The sequence below is a fragment of the Symphalangus syndactylus genome, chromosome 7 (assembly GCF_028878055.3).
Source record: "Symphalangus syndactylus isolate Jambi chromosome 7, NHGRI_mSymSyn1-v2.1_pri, whole genome shotgun sequence".
Lineage (NCBI taxonomy): Eukaryota > Metazoa > Chordata > Mammalia > Primates > Hylobatidae > Symphalangus > Symphalangus syndactylus.
This window is the reverse complement of record NC_072429.2, coordinates 142,745,628-142,768,406: the sequence shown is the minus strand read 5'-3', so window position 1 is coordinate 142,768,406 and position 22,779 is coordinate 142,745,628. Positions and strand designations below refer to the sequence as shown.

The following is a 22,779-nucleotide window of genomic DNA, read 5'->3' as shown; positions in this document are numbered from 1 at the left end:
CAAAGACTGCTTGGCCAGGCATGTAGTCCAGGCCCCGGCCCATGTGGCCTTCCTGCTGGCCTCTCCCAGCCAGCACCCTTGCCCACCCACTCCCCGGTCATTTGGCAGCCCAGCCTCCCCATGCTCAACTCCTGGCTGTGGTGACTGGGAGTCCCTCCCCTCCTTTTTCTCCTTCCTTGTCTGTGGCTGGGCTGGGCCTGCAGGGCGGGCAGCTGGCGGCAGGGCCAACGGGGCGGGGGGGTGGTGCTGGGTGTGGCTGCAGCAGGCAGAGTGGAGGGCACCCCTCCCCGATGGAGGTGACTCAGTCCCCCCGAAGCCACAGCCGCCAGCAGCAGCTCAGAGTTTCCAACAGGAAGCGAGCCACAGCTCCGGGATGAGTCAGGGCCAGCAGGCTCAGACCCCTCTCTCCCCTGGACCTCACGGGCTGAGCTTGGGATGGGAAGCTAGGGGAAGGAGGAGACTCGGATGTGGGGTGTGGCAGAGGGCCAGGGCTGGGCCTCAGGCAGTGGCAGGGGTCAGGATGGCCCTGCATACAGCCCGGGGCATTTCTGATGATACCTGAGACCATGGACTTCTCGGAGTTTTTAAGTGACCAAGCAGTGATCTGCCTTGCCCTTCCCCGCTGCACAGCCGCTCCGCGGGTCCACAGAAGGGCACGGTCAGAGCTCATGGGCCAACTGTGCTGGTCCACAATGGCCTTGTTGGATGGGCTGCCCCTCTCCACCCAGCCCTGGCTAGGGAGCACCAGCTGTACCCCTGCGGTGAGGCCCCTGCCCTCCCTGTGCCCTGGTGGTCTGCTTGTCCCTGGGTGGGGCCCCTGGGGGCCTGCTGGCAGCACATCTGTGTGGGAAGCCGTCTGTCCACCTGCTTGTTTAGCCACGCACAGGCCAGGGCCAGACCCAGACGGAGCCCCTGCCCCAGGGGGCTCCAGATATGTGGGATGCACTGGGTGAGGAGAGAGTGATGGGGAGGTGGCTTCAGAAGCAATCAGGGAGGGCTCTGAGGAGGTGCCTGCCCTGCCAGGAGCAGCCTAGAGAGAGGGACAGAGGGAGGCCAGAAGGCCAGAGGGAGAGGACCCATGGGAAGGCCCTGGGCCTGTGGCAGAGAGTCGGCTGCTTGGTGTGGTGGGAAGCTGTAGGAGTGTGTTTTTATATGTGAGTTTCATTTACGTTTCATTTTTATTTTGTTTTATTTGTTGTTTTGAGATAGAGTCTCACTCTGTTGCCCAGGCTGGAGTGCAGTAGCGCAATCTTGGCTCACTGCAACCTCTGCCTCCCGGGTTGAAGCGATTCTCCTGTCTGAGCCTCCTGAGTAGCTGGGATTACAGGTGTGAGCCACCACGCCTGGCTAATTTTTGTTTTGTTTTTTTAGTAGAGACGGGGTTTTGCCATGTTGGTCAGGCTGGTCTTGAACTCCTGACCTCAGGTGATCCGCCTGCCTCAGCCTCCCAAAGTGCTGGGATTATAGCTACCGCTCAGCCCTTATTTACACTGCAAATAGCGATGCTTTACCTGGCTCAAAATTCTGAAGGAACTGAGGATTGTGTGGAGGAGACGCCAGCTGAGCGCTGTCCATGCACCAGCAACGGGCAGGGGCCAGGTAGCCACCACCACGGTGAGCACTGTCCATGCACAGCACCTAGAGCTGCTTCCCACAGCAAAGGGCAGGGGCTGGGTAGCCGCCACCACTTCCCTTCTACACGGAGGACACGCCTGTGCCTCGACCTCCCCCCTTGACCCTCTGTGGCCCTGCGTCAAGGAGGGCACCTGGAGGTGGCCTGGCTGCCTTGCCCTTCTTCCCCGCCACAGGGTGCCCTGGGTGGAGGTGGACTGTGGCTCGGCCAGCTCTCCACAGGGATCACTGGCTTGGCCGAGTCGCCCGTTTGCAGGATTTCTGTAGATCACCGGCAGGCTTCTAAGGGGTTACGGTGGGATAAGATTTGCACTTCACTGATCGGCAAGCACCTAGGTGGAGAGGTATGGAGAGGGGAGGCAGGTGTCACCATCGCCCCTGGACATGATGCCTGGGGCTGTGCTGGTTGGGGAGGACTCAGGTGGAGGAAGAGACCACCTTTGGGGCTGAGGAACGTGAGTTTCAAGGAGTGGGGTGGGGTGGGCAGTTTGGGGCTCTGCTCCTTCCTGGCTCATGAAATACCGCTGGGCACATGGATGCCTGGAATGTGGGTGGGAGGGTGGGAGGGCAGGGCTGGGCTGCTGGGGCCTGCAGCGGGAAGGGGAGGCTATAGGGTGGGGTCCACTGGGTGGGGGGGTCTGCTGGGCGGGGCAGGAACAGTAGGGAAGACCCATGGGCTGGGGCCGGAGGGCTCTCTGGGATTGCAGGCAGGCCAGTCCCCTGCACCCCCAGGCAGGTCTGCTGGGCTGGTCTGACCCGTCAGTCGGCTGGGCTTCAGCTCTGCTTACTGACTAAGGGGTGGCTGCGAGGAGGAGCCGCTGCTACCAGGGCACGAGTGGGCCCTCCCTCTGCCTCCCACCCCTTCCCTCCTTCCTGCCTCGCCTTCCTCCCTGCCGGCTCTGGGAGCAGCCTGGCCTGTGCGGCAACCATGGACAGGTACAGCATGGAGGAGCTGATTCAGCTGGGCCAAGGTAGGGCCGGCAGAGCTGGGGGCTGTAGGAGGCAGAGGAGGGGGAGCCAGGAACCAAGGCCTCCGGCTGTGCAGGGCCACGAGGGGGCCGGGGCCGCCCCTGGCAGACCTGTCTCTTCCCGTTGCCCACAGTTCTGTGCCATCAGACGCCAGAATCTGGGATGCAGGGATAGGCACGGCCCCCTCTCGGAGCTGCCCCAGGGGTGTGTGTGATGTGTGTCCGGGAAGCACAGGCCTGTCCGGGCCTCCGTGGGGTGGTAGAAGAACTGCCCGCTGCCAGCCTGGGGCACTCCTCCCACCAGGAGCTGGTTCTCACCCAGGCCATTGAGTCAGGCTCCTCTGAGGCTTCCCCAGCCTGTGGCAGGGAGTGGGCTGAAACGTCCGGCCTGCCAGCCCCTGCCCACTGCTGGCCAGATGCCGTCCTGGGCTCAGCTGGGAGTTGAGCCCTCTCTGGCATGCCTTTGGGGCAGCGGGTATCCCTGACCCTCAGGGCTGCCTGGGCCCGCCCAACCCCTGGCGGCTCAGAGTGGGCCACTGCAGGCATTTCCCTCAGCCGCACGTTTTTGAGGTGTGGGGCTGGAGAGCAGGAAGCTGGGGTGGGCCCGGCCCTCTTGTTGTCCCTGGGCTTCCCAGCATGGACCAGTGTGGCCTGCCCAGTGGCCCAGGGCCAGGCTGGTTCACTGTGCCTTGTTATGGGCTGAGGTGACTACACTGGAGGCCACCTGGGCTCAGATGGCAGCGTGTGGGACGGCGGGCGGCGCCTCAGGCTCCTGGTCTGTATGATGCATTCATGGTATAGGACTTCATGGGGTTTGCTGAGAGTTCCATGTGCTGCCAGGAGCGACGCTGTGGAATGGGGTAGACCATCAACGTGCATTCTGCTGGGCCTGAGGGGTGCGCCCAGCAGATGGGGGTCCCAGGGAGAGGAGCAGGACTGTGCGTGCCCCACGTCCTGTTTCCCCAACTGCACTGGGATCTGATCTGCATAGGATATGCTATGGGCCTGCCTGTGGCCAGGCCCTCTGACCCAGGCCTTGCACAGAGCAGGGCTTCGGGGCTCCTGGGTGGAGCCAGGCCAGTCTCCTGCCATGGCCCAGGAGAGGCGTCTCCATCCCAGATCCCTGGGACCCCAGGAGAGGCTGTGCTGTGGGGCAGGCGCTTGCCTGGGTGGCCTGAGCCCTGATTTCGGGCTGCCTGGGTCTCTGGCCCGTGTGTGACCTTGGGGCAGCTGTCCCGGCCACCGGTGGGGCCAGGTGCTATGTTGAGTGACCTGCGCAGGGCCCTCTGGGAGAATGGGCAGCCTCTTCTCTTGGCCCTTGTGGCCTTTCCAAGAGCACCCCCTGGGTGGGCAGGGCAGGTGGGTGGAGACTGCACCCCCTCCTGCAGGGACTTGAGCCCGTGCCCCCCCGCGCCCTGCTCTATTATATTAGAACCCCCTGTGGGAGCTGGGGGACCAAGGTGTCGGATGGCACCACCCAGCCAGACCTGACTGCAGCGGGGCCTGGGTGCCCTCGCGCCACGCGTCATGTTCTAAGTCTGGGTGGTGACGGTCCCCTTGCGTCCTGCTCGGATATTTATATCCCCTGGGCCCCTGCCCACTGCTCCCCTCCCCCACAAGCTGCTGCTGACAGCGGCACGGCCGTGCCCTCCTCCCACCTGACGCTGCCGCCAGTGGCTTGTGCCTCCTCCGAGGGGCCTGTGACCTCCCACACCCCTGGCCCGCTCCGTCTGCCCCGTGGGCTCCTGCCACCGTCCCCGATGAAGATCGTGCCCGGTAGGTGGGCAGCCCTTGAAAGCCTTGTGAAATCCTGGCCCCTTGCTGGGGACAGGGGCCAAAGGGCTGGGGCTGGGGCTGAGGCTGGAGGCCAGGGGCTCTGTCTCTCTCTCGCCCTGCACGCAGCCTGCCTCATGTGCCCTCACCCAGACTCCCTCAGCCGTGGTCTGCAGTCTCACTTGGGGGGCGTTGGGGCTGGTGAGGAGGGTGAAGGTGAAGGAGTGCCGTGGGATCAGCTGCAGGCTTGGGGTGGGGGCTCTGGCATCCCTCCATGCCTGCCAGCTGTCCCCAGAGGGCAGCCTTGGAGGCAGAGTGGGCTGCTCCGGCCCCTCTTCTGGTGGGGACAGCAGGGGGAGGCTGGGAGGGAGAGAGGGTGTGTGCCGAGGCCGCGGGCAGTGCTGGGGGGCTGCGGCTTGGCCATGTGTGCGGCTGGCCCCTCCTCCCGGCGGGTGTGGCCGCGGGGACGCAGGGGTTAAGGCCAGCTAACCTTGAGCGTCAGTAGCTCTGCGCAGGGACAGCTGAGCCGGCCGGGTGGGGAGCGAGGGTGGGGAGGCGCCGAGGGCCGGACCGGCGGAGGGAAGAGGAGAGGAGGCGGGCGGGAGCTGTTGTGGGGCTGCCGCCGCGTATGGGGCGGTCCTGCGGGCAGGGCAGGCTCCGGTCGCGGCGCTCCCCCTCGCTCGCCCTGCACGCAGGGAGGGGGCTGTCTAGCCTGGAGCAGCCGGTTCCCAGCACAGGAAGGGCAGCCCTGGCGGCTCTGCGTGGTGGCAATGGAGCCCTCGGGCAGCCTGTTTCCCTCCCTGGTGGTTGTGGGCCACGTTGTCACCCTGGCCGCTGTGTGGCACTGGCGCAGGGGACGTCGGTGGGCGCAGGACGAGCAAGGTAAGCCCTGCTGGTGGCTGCCAGGGACTCGGGGCGGGGCAGAGGGGCCGCCTGCCTCCCGCCCCTTCATTCCCTGCGCCCTCCCCTTCCTGTTTCCAAGCTGAATGTCAGTGAAAGCAGTGTTGCCCCCCCACCCCGCCCCACCCTGCAGTGTAGACCCTGACCCTGCTGCAGTCCCAGGGCGGGGCGGGTTCTGCAGTGGCCCTCAGCCTGCAGCCTGTGCTGGGCAGGTGGGTGGAAGCGGAGGCCGGCAGGGCAGGAGCGTCCCCCTCATGAAGGGAGGCCTGTGGCAGGGACAAGTGGGGCAGGTGCCTGTCCGGCCAGCACTGAGGTGGAGGCGGCTCCCTGCCCACAGAGCAGGGGGTGGAGCCACACGCAGGTGAGGCAGGTGCCTTCATGCCCTCAGGCCGCACAGGGGGCGGGGGCAGCCAGGCTGTGCCCTGCCCTCCCTGCTCAAAGTCACCAGCTCCTGGGCTGTGGTCCCAGGTGGCAACCGTGCCCAGCGCAGGATGGGGCGGGGCCCTGAGGATTGGGCAGCTTCAAGCATGGGCTTCTGGCCAGAGGGACTGCCTTTCGGGGACCTGGCCGGCCGGACCTCTCCTGCAGTGAGGGCGCTGCTTGGCTCAGCTCCTCTGCTGGATCCCCGGACTTGAGATGAGTCAAGATGGGGCTTCTAGGCGTGGTGCTGGGGACGCCCGGAGCTGCCGGGGACTCAGCCACCAGGATGGGACTTGGGCTGAGGGCTTCTTCCCCATCCATGTATTTGGCTGGGGACCAGACACTGTCCCTGTCTCCCCACCTCAGCCCACAATTGCCCCCTTCGGCCATGGTCCTGGCTTACAGGATGCCTCTACTCCCTGGTGGTGCCAGGCATGGCTCAGCTCCTGGGTTCTGCCTCCAGCGTTGTCTGCCCACCACCTGGCCCCATGCCAGCCTTCCTCCCTGGGCCCTGCAGTCCCCACCGCACCTCCTGCTGGGAGGCCCCTCCCATGCCGCTTCAGTCCCAGGGCAGCCTCCCAGCCCGGCCCGTGGGTTGGGGCGCGGCTTCCTGGCTGTGCTGGGCGGGGCTGCGCGCCAGGGGCAGGTTCTTCGGCTCTGGGCCTCGCACCCGCAGTGGGCGGATTGTGGCGGGGAGGTGGAAGAGGTGGAGAGCGAAGCCGGCGGCCTCGCAGCGTGGGCTGGAAGCGGAGGCGCAGCCGCGGTCCAACTCCCCGCACTGTCCGTGGGCCGAACCAGGGCTCAGGCCGTGGCTGGCATGTCGGGGGCGGGGGGCGCCTTTGCCTCGCCGAGGGAGGTCTTGCTGGAGCGGCCGTGCTGGCTGGACGGGGGCTGCGAGCGGGCCCGCAGGGGCTACCTCTACCGGCAGCTGTGCTGCGTAGGTGGGTGCGGTGGCGCGGCCGGTGGTACAGAAGGGGCCACTGTCGCTCTCACCTAGTGGGGCTGGGTCTCTGCTGGGAATCGCCGCCCGGGCTGGGATGGGGGTGGTGCCTTGGCCTGGTGCAGCCTTGCCCCCGAGCTCCGGAAACACCTGGGGAGGAAGGCGGGGTGATGTTCCCCTATCCCCATTTGTTTGTCTCTAGAGAAGGGGCTGGAGGGGGCGGGGCTGGCCCACCCCCAGCTGCTCCACGTCAGCCTAGGCTTTGGCCTGGGTTTCCAGGACACGGAGGAGGGAGGAGGTGCTGAAGGCGGGGCTCCAGGCCTTCTGTGGACTTGCTGCAGTCCTGGGCCAGTGGGATTCCCTTCCCAGTCTCGGGGTTTCCGTCCTAGGACCGCCTCCACTAGCTGCGGGACTTCAGCCATAGGGTCCACACCTATAAAACGGGGGCGATACTCCTCAGAGGGCCACGGCAGTGCCTGTCGTGAGGGACCCTGGGCTGGCGGCCTACGGTCAGCTGCCCAGGACAGCACAGATGTCAGGCAGGTGTGCAGAGGCACCTGAGCTGGGGGTGTTCTGGGTACGACCCAGGTGGGGGAGCCAGCTGAGCTGTAGCTGTAGAGGGTGGGTGTAGCCTGGCTGGGTGGGGCGGGGGTGTCTGTTGATTTTAGGGTCAGAATAGGAGGGATGGGGCGCAGCAGGGCTAGGCTGGGAGGGAGGGAAGGTGATGAGGAGGGAAGAGCTCAGAGCAAAGAGGCACCCAGAGGCAGGAAATGGGGAAGGAGAGCTCGAGCCAGGCTTGGGAGGTGGAGGCCCCTGACTGAGCCCCAGCCCACCCGGTCTCAGCCCTGCCCCGCCCCAGCCCTTCTCCTCACCCGGTCTCAGCCCTGCCCCGCCCCAGCCCTTCTCCTCACCTGGCCCCAGCCTTGCCCGAGTCCGTGTCTGGAGTCGCCACGGTGCCCCTTCCCTTCCCTGAGCCCCTGCCCCATTCCTGACCCTGGCCCGGCCCAGGGCGGCATCTTTGGAGGCCTGTTAGTGGCAGGGAGAAGGCTGGAACGGGCCTGGCTGGGGTGGGACCCACGTGGGTCCTGGACCTTGGCCCCGGCTCCCAGTTTCCAGCTGTCCTGGACTCCCTGTGCCCACCTCCCTGGCTGTTCCGGGATCTCACACCGTGTGCCTCAGCAGAGTGGCAGCCCCGTTCCCGCAGGCAGGAGCCACCTGGTCATGGCCGGGCCCGCAGAGCCCACACCCAGCAGGCACGGGGCTTGGCCTCAGAAGAGCTGCCCGGCCCAGGGCTTCTGAAGAGGCAGACAACGTTTCCAGAGGCTTTGGACCCAGGGAGGGGCGGCAGAGGTGTGGGGTGCGGGGTGCCCTTGGGCACAAGACTGGAGGTGCTGACCAGTGCAGGGTCAGATTTTGACTGGGGGGCTTCTGGTGACCCCTGAGGTTCTGGGGGCTGCTGGGCCGGACAGGCAGAGCAAGAGGGTCACCCTGAATCTCGTGCTAGGCTCAGAGTCCATGCATGGAGACCCAGGGGTGTCTTTGTGGGGCGGTGTGTAAGGCGTGGCAGAGCCCTAGGGGCTGGCTGTGCCCCTTGGCGTGGAGTGGGGGCTTCCCCACCTCTGAGGGGTTTGGGCACCCCCCATTGTGAGGGTTCTGGCGCCCCCTCACGCCCTCAGGGGCAGTAGGAATGGGGTGGGGTGAGCTCTTCCCAGAACCGAGGCTGAGTGCAGCTCCCAGCTGGACCGAATCTGCCTGATGTGCGGCTGGAACATTCTTGTGGTTGGGGCAGCGCATTCTTTCCTATGGTGGTCGGGTGGGCTGGGCAGGCCCAGAAGCTGGCCAGAGGCAGCTCCGCCCCGGACCCCAGGGAGCCAGAGGCCCCAACCAGCACAGGCTCTTTGCCCTTTGCCCTTTACAGCATGAGACTGCTTCCCTTGAGCCCCACCCAGCTGCATACAGCACCCCCCACCCCTGGGGTCGCCCAGGTCCTGCCTCAGGTGTGGCTTCCCCTCTGTGAGTCACAGGTTTGGGCCCCCTCCCCATCCCTGACTCACTGGCGAGGCCCCTCCTGGGGCTTCCCGATGCTCCATCCCCCTAAGAGGCCCGGCCTCCATGAGTCAGCCCTCAGCTACGCGTCTCCGACCTGAGGTGTCTGCCTGGGCCAGGGTGGGCTCCGCAGGTGGGCGCTGCTCCAGGACGTGCCAGGCGGGCAGCTTGGGAGGGGCCAGGCCTGGGGTGGGACCCCACTGGCCCCGGAGCAGGAGCCTGGCCTGCCCTGGGGCAGGGCAGGCACCATGGGGCAGGGTGTGCTTCCCGCTTCATGCAGGTCTGTGAGGAGGTGTGATTGGGGGGCTGCAAGAGCTGACGGGCAGCAGGCCCCCTCCCCTAGCCAGGTATCAGTGGCTTCTTGAGTCCACCCTGGCAGGGTGGGTGGGCAGAGGCTGAAGCAGGGCCTGGCCTGGACCTGGAGGGAGCTCCAAAGAGAGGCGTGGCCTCAGAGCCCCTCCCGTCAAGGGAGCCCTTCAGTCTGTTGGGGGGTCTTTCTGGGTGGCTGTGGGGTGGCCTGTGTTCCTTTGTGGTCCTGGCACCATTTGGTGTGCAGTGAAGTGCCAGCTCCCCCTGTGTCCCCAGGTCCCCCTAGGGGGCTGTAGTGGGCAGGATGGGTGAGGAAACCCCGGTTTCCTGTTTCTGGCGGGCCGAGGGCGTGTCTGTGGGGGAGGGGGCTCCTTGCTCCTTCCCGCCGGGACACTCCCCTCCCTGGCGGCGGCCTGGGCAGGGTGGGGCCTCGGGGGCGGGCCAGCCTCGCCAGGGTGTACAGCAGGCAGGGAGCGGCCACACTGACTGGGGCTCTGAGCTGAGCCTGTGCTGAGTGATCGTCTCGTGGAGCCGCCAGCCTTCAGCTGCCTGTGTGCCACACGGGGCTGTCCAGAGCACTGTGCCTGAGGCTGAGGGTCTGGGCGACAAAGGTGTGGGGGCAGCATGTCTCAGCACCAGCTCTGTGTGCCACAGCCCGAGGGCCTGGGCCGAAAGAGAACCAGCTCGGAGGACAACCTGTACCTGGCTGTGCTCAGGGCCTCTGAGGGCAAGAAAGGTAGCAGGGCTCCCCTCGGGCACCCTTGCCAGGCAGGGCGGGCCTCTGCGGGAGGAAGGCCCACTTCCTGTGGCAGGAAGCCTTGGCACCACATGGGGGGGCTGGTCTTGGAGATGGGGGTCGGGGGCCAGCCATCCCCACCCAACACGGAGTGGGCCAACAGGCGCCCGCAAGGCTGACAGGGGCCTCCGAGCGTCAGGTGTCGGGCCTGGAAGGGCGGGGAACTCTGCGCTCTGGGGAAGGTTCGCTGCCCTGTCAGCAGCACACACGGCTTCCCTTCCAACACCCCAGTGGGCCCGGGCCGTGGCTCTGCCACACCCCTGCTTGGGTCTCAGTCTGTAGAGGCAGGGGGAGCGCAGGACGGGACTTGTGTGTGCTGGGCTCAGGGTGTGGCCCAGGACCCTCCCATTTCCTGGGGGAAGAGTCAGGGGGTGGCTGCACCTGGTGGCACCTGGGCCCCTGGCACCTGGGTCTCTGCTGTCCTGGCTGGGCTGCTGGTGAGGGCATCTGGGTCTCAGTGTGTAATCTGAGGGAGGCTTTGGGGCTCCCCAGGCGGGACCTGGCCAGCCAGGCTGCTGTGTCTGCACGGTGGTCACCTGAGGGTCCCCGGGGCTTCTCCCAGGCCCCAGGTAAGCTGGTCTTGTCTCCCCCAGATGAGCGGGATCGTGTGCAGAAGAAAACCTTCACCAAGTGGGTCAACAAGCACCTCATCAAGGTTGGTGTCGCATGCTGGTGCGGGTCACGGGCCGAGGCTATGGGAGGCGCTGAGGGAGGGTGGCCCCTACCGCCCAAGGCTGTCCCCATGCTGCCTGTGCACTCACCTTTCATCTCTGAAACCTGTTATTTTCTGTCCTCTTTCTTCCCTACGCCTGCTCCTGCCTCTCTCTTCCTCCTCTTCCTTCTGGTCTTTCCTGGTCTCTCCTTGCAGCACTGGAGGGCAGAGGTAGGTGCCTCCGAGGGGCAGGGGTGTGTTCCGTGGGCTCGTGGGAGACTCAGCCCCTGCCTCCTTCCCTCTGGGACCAGCACCCACGCTGTGGGTCAGCCTCCCAGGGCCTATTGGTGGCTCTGGGGGACTGGCCACCTCAGCCGCTGCTGTCCCCACAGGCCCAGAGGCACATCAGTGACCTGTATGAAGACCTCCGCGATGGCCACAACCTCATCTCCCTGCTGGAGGTCCTCTCGGGGGACAGCCTGGTACGTGTGCCCCTGCCCCCTCCGGGCCCTGCCTGCCCCACCTGGAGACCTCTGCCTGCCTTCCCTCCTTGGGGCCTCTCCGGCCGCCCACTCTACTCGGAATCCAGCTCAACCCCTCCTGCCTTCTCCCTGGGGGCAGCCTGGCCTCGTCCCTGGCAGCACCTCCCGCCCAGGCTGCTGGGCATCACAGCCGAGGGCCTGGCCTGGGAGTGGCCGCAACCCTCGGACCTCGGCTGCTCTGGGCCTTGCTGCCCTCCGCGTCGGGACACAGTAACCTCATGCTCCGCTTTGCTTTGGTTTCTCTGCTGCTTGGACTCTGAACCTTGACCTCTGCCCTTTACCCTTTGCTCTGCTCTGGCTGGGCAGCCGAGGGAGCGGGACGTAAGCAGGAGCTCACGCCTGGTGAGTGGCTGTGCCTGCCGGCTGCAGCGGCACGGGAGCTCCCCAAGACCGTGGAGCCCAGCTTTCTGGGGGCTGGTGGCCCATCGGCCAACCCCTGCCTGGCTCTTGGGCGGGTAGGTGGTTGGGTGTCAAGCTGCCTGTCCACCGTGCTGCCCAGAGCTGGCCTGGGACCCACCGGTGGCTGCTGTGGCTGCCGCTGCCAGGCAGGAGGACCCCCCCTTTAGTGCCACTGCCCTCCACACGAGGCTTCCTGGCTATTGTCTCCTCCCACCCCTTCCTTCCTTCCCTCAGCCTGGATCGCTGGACTTCCCAAGCCCTGATGGGCCTGGCCTGGCCCCTGGGCCGGTGGCCTCCCTTTCCCTGCGGGGGAGGGTGAACCTGGGATGAGGGGCTGCTGCCCCCGGGGGAAATCCCTTGGCTCGGTTGCTGTGGCGCTTTGGGGCATGCTGAGGGTGGGGCCCGGGAGCTGCAGCTGCACTGTGGGTGCTGACTGTGCCTCCCCACAGCCCCGGGAGAAGGGGAGGATGCGTTTCCACAAGCTGCAGAATGTCCAGATTGCCCTGGACTACCTCCGGCACCGCCAGGTAAGGCTGCCTACCTGGCCCTGGGCCCCACCCAGACCCCTCACCAAGCCAGCCCTGCCCTGTGGGCCGTGACTGAGCGCCTCGCTCACAGGTGAAGCTGGTGAACATCAGGAATGATGACATTGCCGACGGCAACCCCAAGCTGACCCTTGGCCTCATCTGGACAATCATTCTGCACTTCCAGGTAGAACGGCTGCCCCAGGACCCCCACCCCCTGCAGGGGTTTCCGGGCTAGCCTGGGCTCCTTGGCTGGCAGGCTGATCTGCTTTCTGGCTGGGGCGTGGCCTGGGAGGTGACTGGCACCGTAGGTATGGTGGCATCTGGGTGCCTTCCTGTCAGCCGCAACCCTGGACTGGATCTGTGGCCTGAGGGTACAGGCCTCTCTCTGAGGCCACCTATCCATGCCCTCTCGCCCTGGCTGGGCAGGGCCTGGAGCCTCCCTGTGGAGGAACTCGGGCCCCGGTGCCTGCCCTGGGGAGGCTTCTGCAGCAGCACAGGCTGACTCACCCACTGCTTGTCCTGGCTGCACAGGAAACCACAAATCTGAGAGCTGAGCAGGCAGAGCCTGGTGCTGGCACGGCAGCTGAGTCACACAGGCTGGCAGGACGACAGGCAGCTAGGGGTGGGTGGGCAGAACCTGGCCTGAGCATGCCACTGAGTGCAAAGCCAGGCTGCCAGAGGCCCCACCTGCCAGCCTGCAACCAGCGATGGAGCTTGACCCCCAGCCTTTTCCAGGCCTGCGGGTTCTGGGCCAGGTTTAGGGGTACACTTATGGGCTCCTCTTATGCCCACTGCCCTTCCACTCTGCTCCATCCCAGCTCCGGGAGGTGCAGGGTGCAGCCTAGCCCTCCCCAGCTAGGGGAGTGGGCACCTGCTGTGTGGTGGCAGTGAGGGTTGGGGGTTCTGAGCTACGTGGTGGCAGCTGCCGCTGGCTGAAGTGGCTGGACTTGTGGCCCCAAGGCATGGCCAGTCCCAGCAGTTTCCCAACAGGGAAGGGCCTTGGAGCCCGGTGCTGCCCTGGCTGGCTTGGTGGCCCCACGCACTCCCCCTGGGTGCTGAGCTACCCCTGCCCCTGTGCATGTGGCTGTGGGCACAGAGCAGGCCTGGCAGCCGTGGCTAAGCTGTGGCCTCCTCTCCGCTGTGGGCAGATCTCAGACATCCAGGTGAGCGGGCAGTCGGAGGATATGACGGCCAAGGAGAAGCTGCTGCTGTGGTCACAGCGCATGGTGGAGGGGTACCAGGGCCTGCGATGCGACAACTTCACCTCCAGCTGGAGAGACGGCCGCCTCTTCAATGCCATCATCCACCGGCACAAGTACATGGCCCCGGGGGCAGGGGGCTGGGGGCTGGGGGCACCCCCACAGTGCCTCCGCTAGGCAACTTCAGACACGTCAGGGCAGGGAGGAGGGCAGGAGGAACAGGGATGAGTGCCAGCTGGCCGCCTCGGGGTGGTGGAGTTCAGGGCCCAGCCCCACCCTGGTGCCCTTCAGAAGCACCACCACTTTCTCAAGACTGGAGGGCCTGCGGGCTGCTGGTCCTCACAGCCAGGTGCATGTGCCCTCTGTGGACGCCTCTGGAGGGGCCTGGTGGGGAGGGTGGCTGCAGGGAGCCCCAGCTGCCTGGTATCCTCAGCTCTGCGCAGTCCTCTGTGCTGTGCCCCTGGGCTCCTGGGTGTGGGGGTGGCAGGGTGCTCTCAGCTCTGCCCGTGTGGCAGCGTACCTTTCAGGGTGAGTGTGGGGGGTCCATGGTTGCTGGGATGTGTGAGGAGCCAGCTTGTGCACCTGCCTGTGTGGTGTGGCCACTGGTCTTGTCCCACCCACCTGACCCACCCACCTGCTTGTCCCAGGCCCATGCTCATTGACATGAACAAGGTGTACCGGCAGACCAACCTGGAGAACCTAGACCAGGCCTTCTCTGTGGCAGAGCGGGACCTGGGAGTGACGAGGCTCCTGGACCCCGAGGGTAAATCTGCGTGGCCTTCCTCCCTGCCCCTTTCCCTGCTGCCTGCCCCAGAGCCACTGCTGAGCTGCCCTTCCCTGCAGATGTGGATGTCCCTCAGCCCGACGAGAAGTCCATCATCACCTACGTCTCGTCGCTGTATGACGCCATGCCCCGCGTGCCGGACGTGCAGGATGGGGTGAGGGCCAACGTGAGTGGGGGGCCTGGAGGGCAGGGGGCTTGGGCCCGGACGCTCCGACGGCCCCTGACAGCTGCCTGTGCCTGCCCGCAGGAGCTGCAGCTGCGCTGGCAGGAGTACCGGGAGCTGGTGCTGCTGCTGCTGCAGTGGATGCGACACCACACCGCCGCCTTTGAGGAACGCAGGTTCCCCTCCAGCTTTGAGGAGATTGAGGTGAGCCTACCGTGTGGGGTGGGGTCCTGGGCCTGCCCTGAGGGCCAGGTGTGGTTGCCGACACCCTCGTCCCTGGCAGATCCTGTGGTCTCAGTTCTTGAAGTTTAAGGAGATGGAGCTACCAGCCAAGGAGGCCGACAAGAACCGGTCGAAGGGCATCTACCAGTCCCTGGAGGTGAGTGGGACCGCTGGAGGGGTGGGTGGTGTCCTGGAAGCCCCCAGACCTGAAACGCTCTTCCAGAGCCTGACCTGGCCCTGCCTTTGGGACCAGGGCTGTTCCAGGTCTGATGGGCTGGGGTCTGAGGGCCCAGCGCCCCACCCCCTGCCCCCTGCATATAGGGCCTGAGTGTGGCCCCTGTCCACAGGGAGCGGTGCAAGCAGGCCAGCTCAAGGTGCCCCCTGGCTACCACCCACTGGACGTGGAGAAAGAGTGGGGCAAGCTGCACGTGGCCATCCTGGAGCGGGAGAAGCAGCTCCGCAGCGAGTTTGAGAGGTGGGTGGGGCCCTGTGGTGGCAGGGGAACCACCCGAGGGTGAGTCACTGCCTGGGGAGGAAATCCCCCCCCACCCCGCCCCCGGTGGGGGAACCCGAGCTCCCACTCGCCTTAGGACACTGGGCCACAGGCAGGGAGGCCAGAGCAGGAGGCGACCTGCAGTCTGTGGTCAGGGCTGTGCTGGACCCGGCCAACGCGGCCCCTTCCCTGTGCTTCTGCCGCAGGCTGGAGTGTCTTCAGCGCATTGTGACCAAGCTGCAGATGGAGGCGGGGCTGTGTGAGGAGCAGCTGAACCAGGCCGACGCCCTGCTGCAGTCGGTGAGGGGGTGTGGGGCACGCAGCGGGCTCGAGAGAGGCCGGAGGAGCCTGCCGGGCCCTGCAGCCCGAAAGCCAGGAGGGGGCTGTCCCCTTGGGCTCCTGGGGCAGGGGCAGGGGCGGGGCATTTGGTGGGGAATCCAGGCCTGAGCTCCTCCCTCCTCGTGTGCAGCCAACTCTCACTGCCTGCTTTGGGCAGAGTTGGTTTCTGGCCACGGGGCAGAACCCAGGGTGGCTGCCTTGCCCCTGCCAGGCCAGGCCTCCCCCACAGTGGTTTACTGTTAGGGGAGGGGTTGGGGGAGGGCCCAACTCACTGCTGATTGCCCAGGAGGACAGGGCCTACGCAGCATTACAGGAGGAGTTACCTGGGGTGGGTGATGGAAGATGAGACCCAGGACCCCACATACATGGTCATGGGGGTCTCAGTTCTTGGACTGGGCAGAATTACTCTGGACTTGGTCCCAATCCCCCAGAAGGCCGGCAGGAAGATGTGAGAGGTGGGCAGGAAGGGAAGGACGGGGATGGCGGTAGTGGCCCACTGAGGCTGAGGAAGCGGGTGAGGGTGGCCGTCTTGGCCGGGGCCCCTGTGAGGTCAGAGGGGAATCAGCTGTGCTCCGAGTCATGACAGCGACCTTGCAGGATGTCCGGCTGCTGGCCGCAGGCAAAGTGCCACAGCGGGCGGGGGAGGTGGAACGGGACCTGGACAAGGCAGATAGTATGATCCGGCTGCTGTTCAACGACGTGCAGACCCTCAAGGATGGACGGCACCCGCAGGGCGAGCAGATGTACCGCAGGTGGGCCCCACCCTGCCCTCCCTGACGCCCAAGTACACACAGCCCCAGGCCTGCCAACACCTACCTGAGTCCTCTGCTGCCCCAGGGTGTACCGTCTGCACGAGCGCCTGGTAGCCATCCGCACCGAGTACAACCTACGGCTGAAGGCAGGCGTGACGGCCCCTGCAACCCAGGTGACCCAGGTGACTCTGCAGAGTGTGCAGAGGCGCCCCGAGCTGGAGGACTCCACTCTGCGCTACCTGCAGGACCTGCTGGCCTGGGTGGAGGAGAACCAGCACCGTGTGGATGGCGCTGAGTGGGGTGTGGACCTGCCCAGCGTGGAGGCGCAGCTGGGCAGCCACCGAGGCCTGCACCAGTCCATTGAAGAATTCCGGGCCAAGATCGAGCGGGCACGGAGTGATGAGGTGGGTGGCACTGAGCGATGGGCAGCGCGGGGGTGGGCCGGGCCCAGCCACTGCAGACCTCACCGTCTCATCTGTTGCAGGGCCAGCTCTCCCCAGCCACCCGGGGTGCCTACCGTGACTGCCTGGGTCGGCTGGACCTGCAGTACGCCAAGCTGCTGGTGAGTGGGGGCAGGGCCAGCTGGGGGAGGTGGGTAGTCTGCGGCCTGCTGACACTCACCCTTCTGCCCACAGAACTCCTCCAAGGCCCGCCTCAGGTCCCTGGAGAGCTTGCACAGCTTTGTGGCAGCCGCCACTAAGGAGCTAATGTGGCTGAACGAGAAGGAGGAGGAGGAGGTGGGCTTCGACTGGAGCGACCGCAACACCAACATGACCGCCAAGAAGGAGAGCTACTCGGTGAGGGGTGGCCCAGCGCCCCTGAACCCCACAGCCCCCTCCCCAGCTGTGCCCTGGCTGTCCCCTATGGTCAGAGACCAGTGGGGGCCCTGGGTCGAGTTTGCTGGGAGCTTGGCAGAGCCGGGTGTGGCCGGCCGTCCCTGAGACCCTTTGCTCTGGTGCCAGGCCCTGATGCGGGAGCTGGAGCTGAAGGAGAAGAAGATCAAGGAGCTCCAGAATGCTGGGGACCGGCTGCTGCGGGAGGACCATCCGGCCCGGCCCACGGTGGAGGTGGGGCTGAGGGAGCCACCCGGGGCTCCCTGGGTAGGGGCGGGGCTGCAGGGGGGCCATGCTGGGTCCCCAGGTGGGGCGGGGCAGGGCAGGGCCTGACGAGGACCTGCTGTCCTGCAGTCCTTCCAGGCAGCCCTGCAGACGCAGTGGAGCTGGATGCTACAACTGTGCTGCTGCATCGAGGCACACCTGAAGGAGAACACTGCCTACTTTCAGGTGAGAACCAGAGCTCCCCTCCCTGCCGTGGCTCAGCGGCAGCCTTGGAGGAGCCCCCTGGACCCCCTCAGCAGCTCCAATCAGGAGCCCTCCTATCTGCAGACGGTGCCAGCTGCTGCTTGCAGCCTGACCGGGGCCTTGGACAGGGGTGCTCCCCAGGCCTCCTGGGGGCTTTGCCACTCCTTCCTCAGTGCCCCCCCTTGGGCCTGCCCTGGGACAGCTGTGGGCTGGAGCTCTGGTCCCAGGTAGCCCGGCGTGACCCCCTCCCGCTGCCCCAGTTCTTCTCAGATGTGCGAGAGGCCGAGGGGCAGTTGCAGAAGCTGCAGGAGGCACTGCGTAGGAAGTATAGCTGTGATCGCTCCGCCACTGTCACCCGGCTGGAGGACCTGCTGCAGGATGCCCAGGTGAGGGAGGGGGTGTGCAGGGCGTGTCAGGAGAGGCTGGCTTGGAGTCTGGGCTGCATGGGTACTCTGGAGACTAGGGGGCAACTGGAGGGGCCAGCAGGGGTTGGGAGGCACCATGGGAGGTGTAGAGGTCAGCCGAGGGGGGAATGAGGCAGGATGTGGGGAGCTGAGAGGCAGCCGGTCAGAGCCGGGCCGCCCCCATCTCCACAGGCACAGAGTGAGTGGAAGCCTGAAGTCAGCAGCTGCCGCCAGCCCTTGTGCTATAGAAGGGGCACCGCCAGCCCTTGTACTATAGAAGGGGCACTAGCTGTTTGGCCTGAGATCTGGAGTGGGCAGAGTGGAGCTGGGCTTTGTGCTTTGGGGGCAGGGGTGGGATCACCCAGGAGGGCGGGTGCACAGTGGAGAGTGACAGGGAAGAGGAACTGGAGGCTGGAATGGCCTCTGAGGTTGGCAGGGCTGGGCCTGGGGGAGAGCCGGCAGCTCCCAGGTGCGTGCCATCCTGCAGCCTGGCCCCTGCAGAGGGGTGGGATGGGAGAAAGCAGTACCTTCTGCAGCCCGCAGGGTAGGGGCAAGGGGCGAGGGCATTGTAGGGACCAGAGGGTAGGTCGGAGGACATGGTGGGTGAGCTGGGGTGAGAGGAGGGTGCCCTGTCTGGGTTGGGAAGGAGCGAGGGCACATGGATCTGCTTGGGGCCAACCCCTGGGGCCTGTCCCAGCTACACCTCCTGCTTCCAAGTGCCGCCACCCCGGGGGCATCAGGAGGGCCCCACAGGCCTGGTCCCAGGGTCTGGGGGTGCCTGGGGCAGGCCTGTGGGTCTCCATGGCCCTGGTCTGAATGCTGCCCCTCCCCCACAGGATGAGAAGGAACAGCTGAACGAGTACAAGGGGCACCTCTCAGGCCTGGCCAAGCGGGCCAAGGCCATCGTGCAGCTGAAGCCCCGCCACCCAACCCACCCCATGCGGGGCCGCCTGCCCCTGCTGGCCGTGTGCGACTATAAGCAGGTGGAGGTGAGGGCAGGCCTGGGCTCCACGGTGGGGGGTGTGGCCAGGCAGGGCACAGTGTGGACGTGTCCTCACTGGCTCTGCCCGTCCCAGGTGACTGTGCACAAGGGTGACGAGTGCCAGCTGGTGGGCCCTGCACAGCCGTCCCACTGGAAGGTGCTCAGCAGCTCTGGCAGCGAGGCCGCCGTGCCCTCCGTGTGCTTCCTGGTGCCCCCGCCCAACCAGGAGGCCCAGGAGGCTGTCACCAGGTGGGTGGCGGGGGCTCAGCAGGTGGGGGGTGGATGGCGGGTGGGGCGCTGGTGACGCTGACTGTAGCCCTGACTTGCCAGGCTGGAGGCCCAGCACCAGGCACTGGTCACGCTGTGGCACCAGTTGCACGTGGACATGAAGAGCCTTCTGGCCTGGCAGAGCCTTCGCCGTGATGTGCAGCTCATCCGCTCCTGGTCCCTGGCCACGGTATGCCTGCCCCCCAGCCGGGGGCTCTCTGGGTGGGAGGAGGGGAGAGGCGTTGTTAAGGGCACAGCCGCCTCGCCCGGCACTCAGCCCCACGTGCTTCCCCCAGTTCCGCACCCTGAAGCCAGAGGAGCAGCGCCAAGCCCTGCACAGCCTGGAGCTGCACTACCAGGCCTTCCTGCGGGACAGCCAGGACGCGGGCGGCTTTGGACCCGAGGACCGGCTGATGGCCGAGCGCGAGTACGGCTCCTGCAGTCACCACTACCAGCAGCTGCTGCAGAGCCTGGAGCAGGGTAGGGCACGGCAGGGCTGCGGCGGTTGGGCTGGTGCGAGGTGGGCGGTGGAGTGACCCAGATGTGTTCCCCAGGCGCACAGGAAGAGTCTCGCTGCCAGCGCTGCATCTCCGAGCTCAAAGACATCCGGCTGCAGCTGGAGGCCTGTGAGACGCGCACCGTGCACCGCCTGCGGCTGCCACTGGACAAAGAGCCGGCACGGGAGTGTGCCCAGCGCATCGCTGAGCAGCAGGCAGGGGCTGTCCCCACCCCATCCAGTCCCATCCCTCTCCCCATCCCTCCTCCCACCCTCCCTCCTTTGGCCTTCAGGGGGCGCTGTGTGCTGCGCTTGGTGATGAGTGCGTTCCCACTCCCTGTCTTTGCAGAAGGCACAGGCAGAGGTGGAGGGGCTGGGCAAGGGGGTCGCCCGGCTCTCCGCCGAGGCCGAGAAGGTCCTGGCCCTGCCAGAGCCATCGCCTGCGGCCCCCACGCTGCGCTCGGAGCTGGAGCTGACACTGGGCAAGCTGGAGCAGGTCCGCAGCCTGTCTGCCATCTACCTGGAGAAGTGAGTGCACCTGGCCACAGGCAAGGGGCTGGGGTTGGCTGGGGGGTGCCGGGGTGAGGGCTGTGGCCTTGCAGGAGGGTGCAGGAGGGAACGAGTTGGGGGCTGTTCAGAGATCTGGCCAGGAGGCGGGAGGCCCAGCTGGGGTGGCGGCCGCAGAGGTGGTGAGAAGAGTTCAGGTCTGGATATGCTTCGACAGTGGCAGCCAGGGGACTTCCTGGTGGTGAGATTCGGGTGTGGGGAGGAGACAGTGGAGCTGGGCAGCAGCTGCTGAGTGAGGTGGGGAGGCTGTGGATCCACTTTCAGTGGCACAGTAAGGAATCCTTCCCTCTCGTCTGTCCTGTTCCTGGCCTGGACCTAAGGGCCTCTGGCATTTAGTTCCAATATGTTATGTCATAGTTTCTTCCTGTGTTGCAAACCACATGTCCACCTGCTATCTACTCTTCACAAAACCAACACAGTGATAGGGCCGCCACTGGCTGCCACAGGGTGCCATTTCCACCCTGGTGTCCCCTTCACCCAGTCTTGGGTTGCAAGTGCTGAGAAGTACGCTTCCAGGCCCTGTGGGCACCAGGATGCCGCCGTCATCCAGCCAGTGGGCTCTTCCTGTCTCGGGGCCTTGGGGCCTGCCGTTCCTGGCTGGCACACCCCCTCTCCCCTCTTCAGGCTTGGGCCTGAGTGTCCTTGTGTTGCAGAGGCTCCCAACCTCCTTCTCCCCAAGGCTGTTCTCCCTGAAGCAAGCCTCTGATCACAGGGTCAGCTGACCCCCCAGGGTTGGGTCTGGGCTTGGCAGGCAGCACCCTGGGTCGCTGTGGCTTGGGTTCCATCCCCCTGGGCTATTGCTCGAGTCCCATGTCGTGGCCCTGAGCCCTGCTTTCCCGCCAGGCTCAAGACCATCAGCCTGGTGATCCGCAGCACGCAGGGGGCCGAGGAGGTGCTCAGGGCCCACGAGGAGCAGCTCAAGGAGGCCCAGGCCGTGCCGGCCACCCTCCCAGAGCTCGAGGCCACCAAGGCCTCTCTGAAGGTATCGTTTCGAGGCTTGGGCCTCATGGCGGGGTGGGGGTACAGCGGGCCCAGCTGAAGCCGCACATGTCCCTCCTGTCCCCAACAGAAGCTGCGGGCCCAGGCCGAGGCACAGCAGCCCATGTTCGATGCCCTGCGGGATGAGCTGCGGGGGGCGCAGGAGGTGGGGGAGCGACTGCAGCAGCGGCACGGGGAGCGGGACGTGGAGGTGGAGCGCTGGCGGGAGCGGGTCGCCCAGCTGCTTGAGCGCTGGCAGGCTGTGCTGGCCCAGACCGACGTGCGGCAGCGCGAGCTCGAGCAACTGGGCCGCCAGCTGCGTTACTACCGCGAGAGCGCAGACCCCTTGGGCGCCTGGCTGCAGGACGCCAGGCAGCGGCAGGAGCAGATCCAGGCCATGCCGCTGGCCGACAGCCAGGCTGTGCGGGAGCAGCTGCGGCAGGAGAAGGTGGGCTTGGGTCGGTGGGGACGGGGTGGCTGGGAATGCCCTGCGGCCGCTGCTCTGACCGCACCATCCCCCAGGCCCTGCTGGAGGAGATCGAGCGCCATGGCGAGAAGGTTGAGGAGTGCCAGAGGTTTGCGAAACAGTACATCAATGCCATCAAGGTGAGGCCCGGCCGCCTGCGTCAGGCCCCAAGTCTGGGACTGTTGCCGGGACGGTGGGCTTTCCCTGAGCCTGGGCCATGCCAGGGAAAGCCCATGTGAGGGTTTGGGGGCTGGGCAGGGGCCATCAGAGGTCCGAGTTGGTGGCTGACCACAGTGCATTGCCACAGGACTATGAACTCCAGCTGGTCACGTACAAAGCGCAGCTTGAGCCGGTGGCCTCCCCTGCCAAGAAGCCCAAGGTCCAGTCCGGATCAGAGAGTGTCATCCAGGAGGTAGGGTGGGGCTGAGCTTAACTGGGCGAGGGGCTGGCAGGCCTCTTGAGTTGCAGCTCTCACAGGGCTAACCCTGGCTGTACTCCACAGTACGTGGACCTGCGTACGCGCTACAGCGAGCTGACCACACTCACGAGCCAGTACATCAAGTTCATCAGCGAGACTCTGCGGCGCATGGAGGAGGAGGAGGTACAGCCCACTGGGCGGAGGCTGGGTAGAGGGGTCCATCTCACCACCTGCTGTGCCCCACATGCAGCCAGAGGAGCTGCCTGAGGCCACTTCTCGTGGCCCTCCCCACTCTCCCCACTGGCGCTGCGAGCACCCCCTGCCCCCAGCTCAGCCTGCCCCAGGCTGTCCCACCTGTGGCCTGCCCCCTGGCCTGGTGTGGCTACACTGTTCCCCCACAGTGGCTGGTGCCGCCTTTCCTCCCTCGTGAGCGTCCCCCCTGCAGCCTAGCGGCCGTCCTGTGGGCTCTTCCTTGGCGTTCTGCGTTGGCCTCTCCGCTCAACCCTTTGCTGCCAGAAGTCGGGGGTGCTGGGTTGTGGGGCTAGGGAGGGGTCTTCCAAGGCATCCATCTGTTGGCTTCTCCCTACCTTCTGCGTGGCCCTGAATCCTCTTCCGAGCTGGCTCGGGTCTGCACTGCTGTCTCCACGCTGGCCGCCTCGCCTCACCCCGCCCCACCCAGGCTTCCCACCCTGGTCGGGGAGAGGGGTCCAGTGGTGGGAGCCAGGCCCCCTGGTGTCCAGCAGAGCTCAGGCAGGGCTGTGTGCTGGGCGTGGCTCGCAGGTTCCGAGCTCCTGCTTTGCTCTCTCTCTTCCTGTCCGTCTGTCTCAGTCGCCTGTCTGCGGGAAGCAGGGAGGACGCCTGGGCCTCCTTCCCCAGGCTGGTGAGCACAGTGGGGCCGGCTGCGATCGCTGCCCGAGTGCCCTGGGCGGGTGCACGCTGTCTTCTCCGCCGGGCTGGGGCCTCTGTCTTCCCCGACCCCTGCTCCGCGCTGTCTGAGTGAACTGTGCCGGTTCGTGCCCTGTGAGCGCTGGTGCCTGCCCGTGT

The 22,779-nt window shown here is 66.2% G+C and overlaps 1 protein-coding gene across 14 annotated transcripts in view; it reads left to right on the top strand.

Annotated features, from left to right (window-relative positions):
- The window catches only part of PLEC (plectin), a 61,912-nt gene that overhangs the window by 28,320 nt on the left and 10,813 nt on the right, over positions 1-22,779 (top strand). For 4 of the 14 annotated variants that reach the window (XM_063643005.1, XM_063643008.1, XM_055287593.2 and 1 more), the window contains 29 exons: positions 10,378-10,439; positions 10,829-10,918; positions 11,827-11,904; positions 11,996-12,088; positions 13,053-13,219; positions 13,751-13,866; positions 13,947-14,053; positions 14,135-14,254; positions 14,334-14,429; positions 14,620-14,747; positions 14,972-15,065; positions 15,702-15,856; positions 15,942-16,260; positions 16,341-16,418; positions 16,492-16,653; positions 16,819-16,923; positions 17,044-17,139; positions 17,418-17,543; positions 18,398-18,550; positions 18,638-18,792; positions 18,874-19,000; positions 19,107-19,290; positions 19,365-19,522; positions 19,656-19,834; positions 20,717-20,855; positions 20,943-21,299; positions 21,374-21,457; positions 21,625-21,729; positions 21,820-21,918. In XM_063643005.1, coding sequence (XP_063499075.1) covers positions 10,378-10,439; positions 10,829-10,918; positions 11,827-11,904; positions 11,996-12,088; positions 13,053-13,219; positions 13,751-13,866; positions 13,947-14,053; positions 14,135-14,254; positions 14,334-14,429; positions 14,620-14,747; positions 14,972-15,065; positions 15,702-15,856; positions 15,942-16,260; positions 16,341-16,418; positions 16,492-16,653; positions 16,819-16,923; positions 17,044-17,139; positions 17,418-17,543; positions 18,398-18,550; positions 18,638-18,792; positions 18,874-19,000; positions 19,107-19,290; positions 19,365-19,522; positions 19,656-19,834; positions 20,717-20,855; positions 20,943-21,299; positions 21,374-21,457; positions 21,625-21,729; positions 21,820-21,918 — 3,932 coding nt within the window. Of the gene's footprint in view, positions 1-4,345; positions 4,377-4,990; positions 5,256-5,917; positions 6,635-9,450; positions 9,725-10,377; positions 10,440-10,652; positions 10,668-10,828; positions 10,919-11,284; positions 11,321-11,826; positions 11,905-11,995; positions 12,089-13,052; positions 13,220-13,750; positions 13,867-13,946; positions 14,054-14,134; positions 14,255-14,333; positions 14,430-14,619; positions 14,748-14,971; positions 15,066-15,701; positions 15,857-15,941; positions 16,261-16,340; positions 16,419-16,491; positions 16,654-16,818; positions 16,924-17,043; positions 17,140-17,417; positions 17,544-18,397; positions 18,551-18,637; positions 18,793-18,873; positions 19,001-19,106; positions 19,291-19,364; positions 19,523-19,655; positions 19,835-20,716; positions 20,856-20,942; positions 21,300-21,373; positions 21,458-21,624; positions 21,730-21,819; positions 21,919-22,779 lie in introns of those variants that run through there. The other 10 variants (XM_063643004.1, XM_055287589.2, XM_063643002.1 and 7 more) reach the window with 10 other exon arrangements.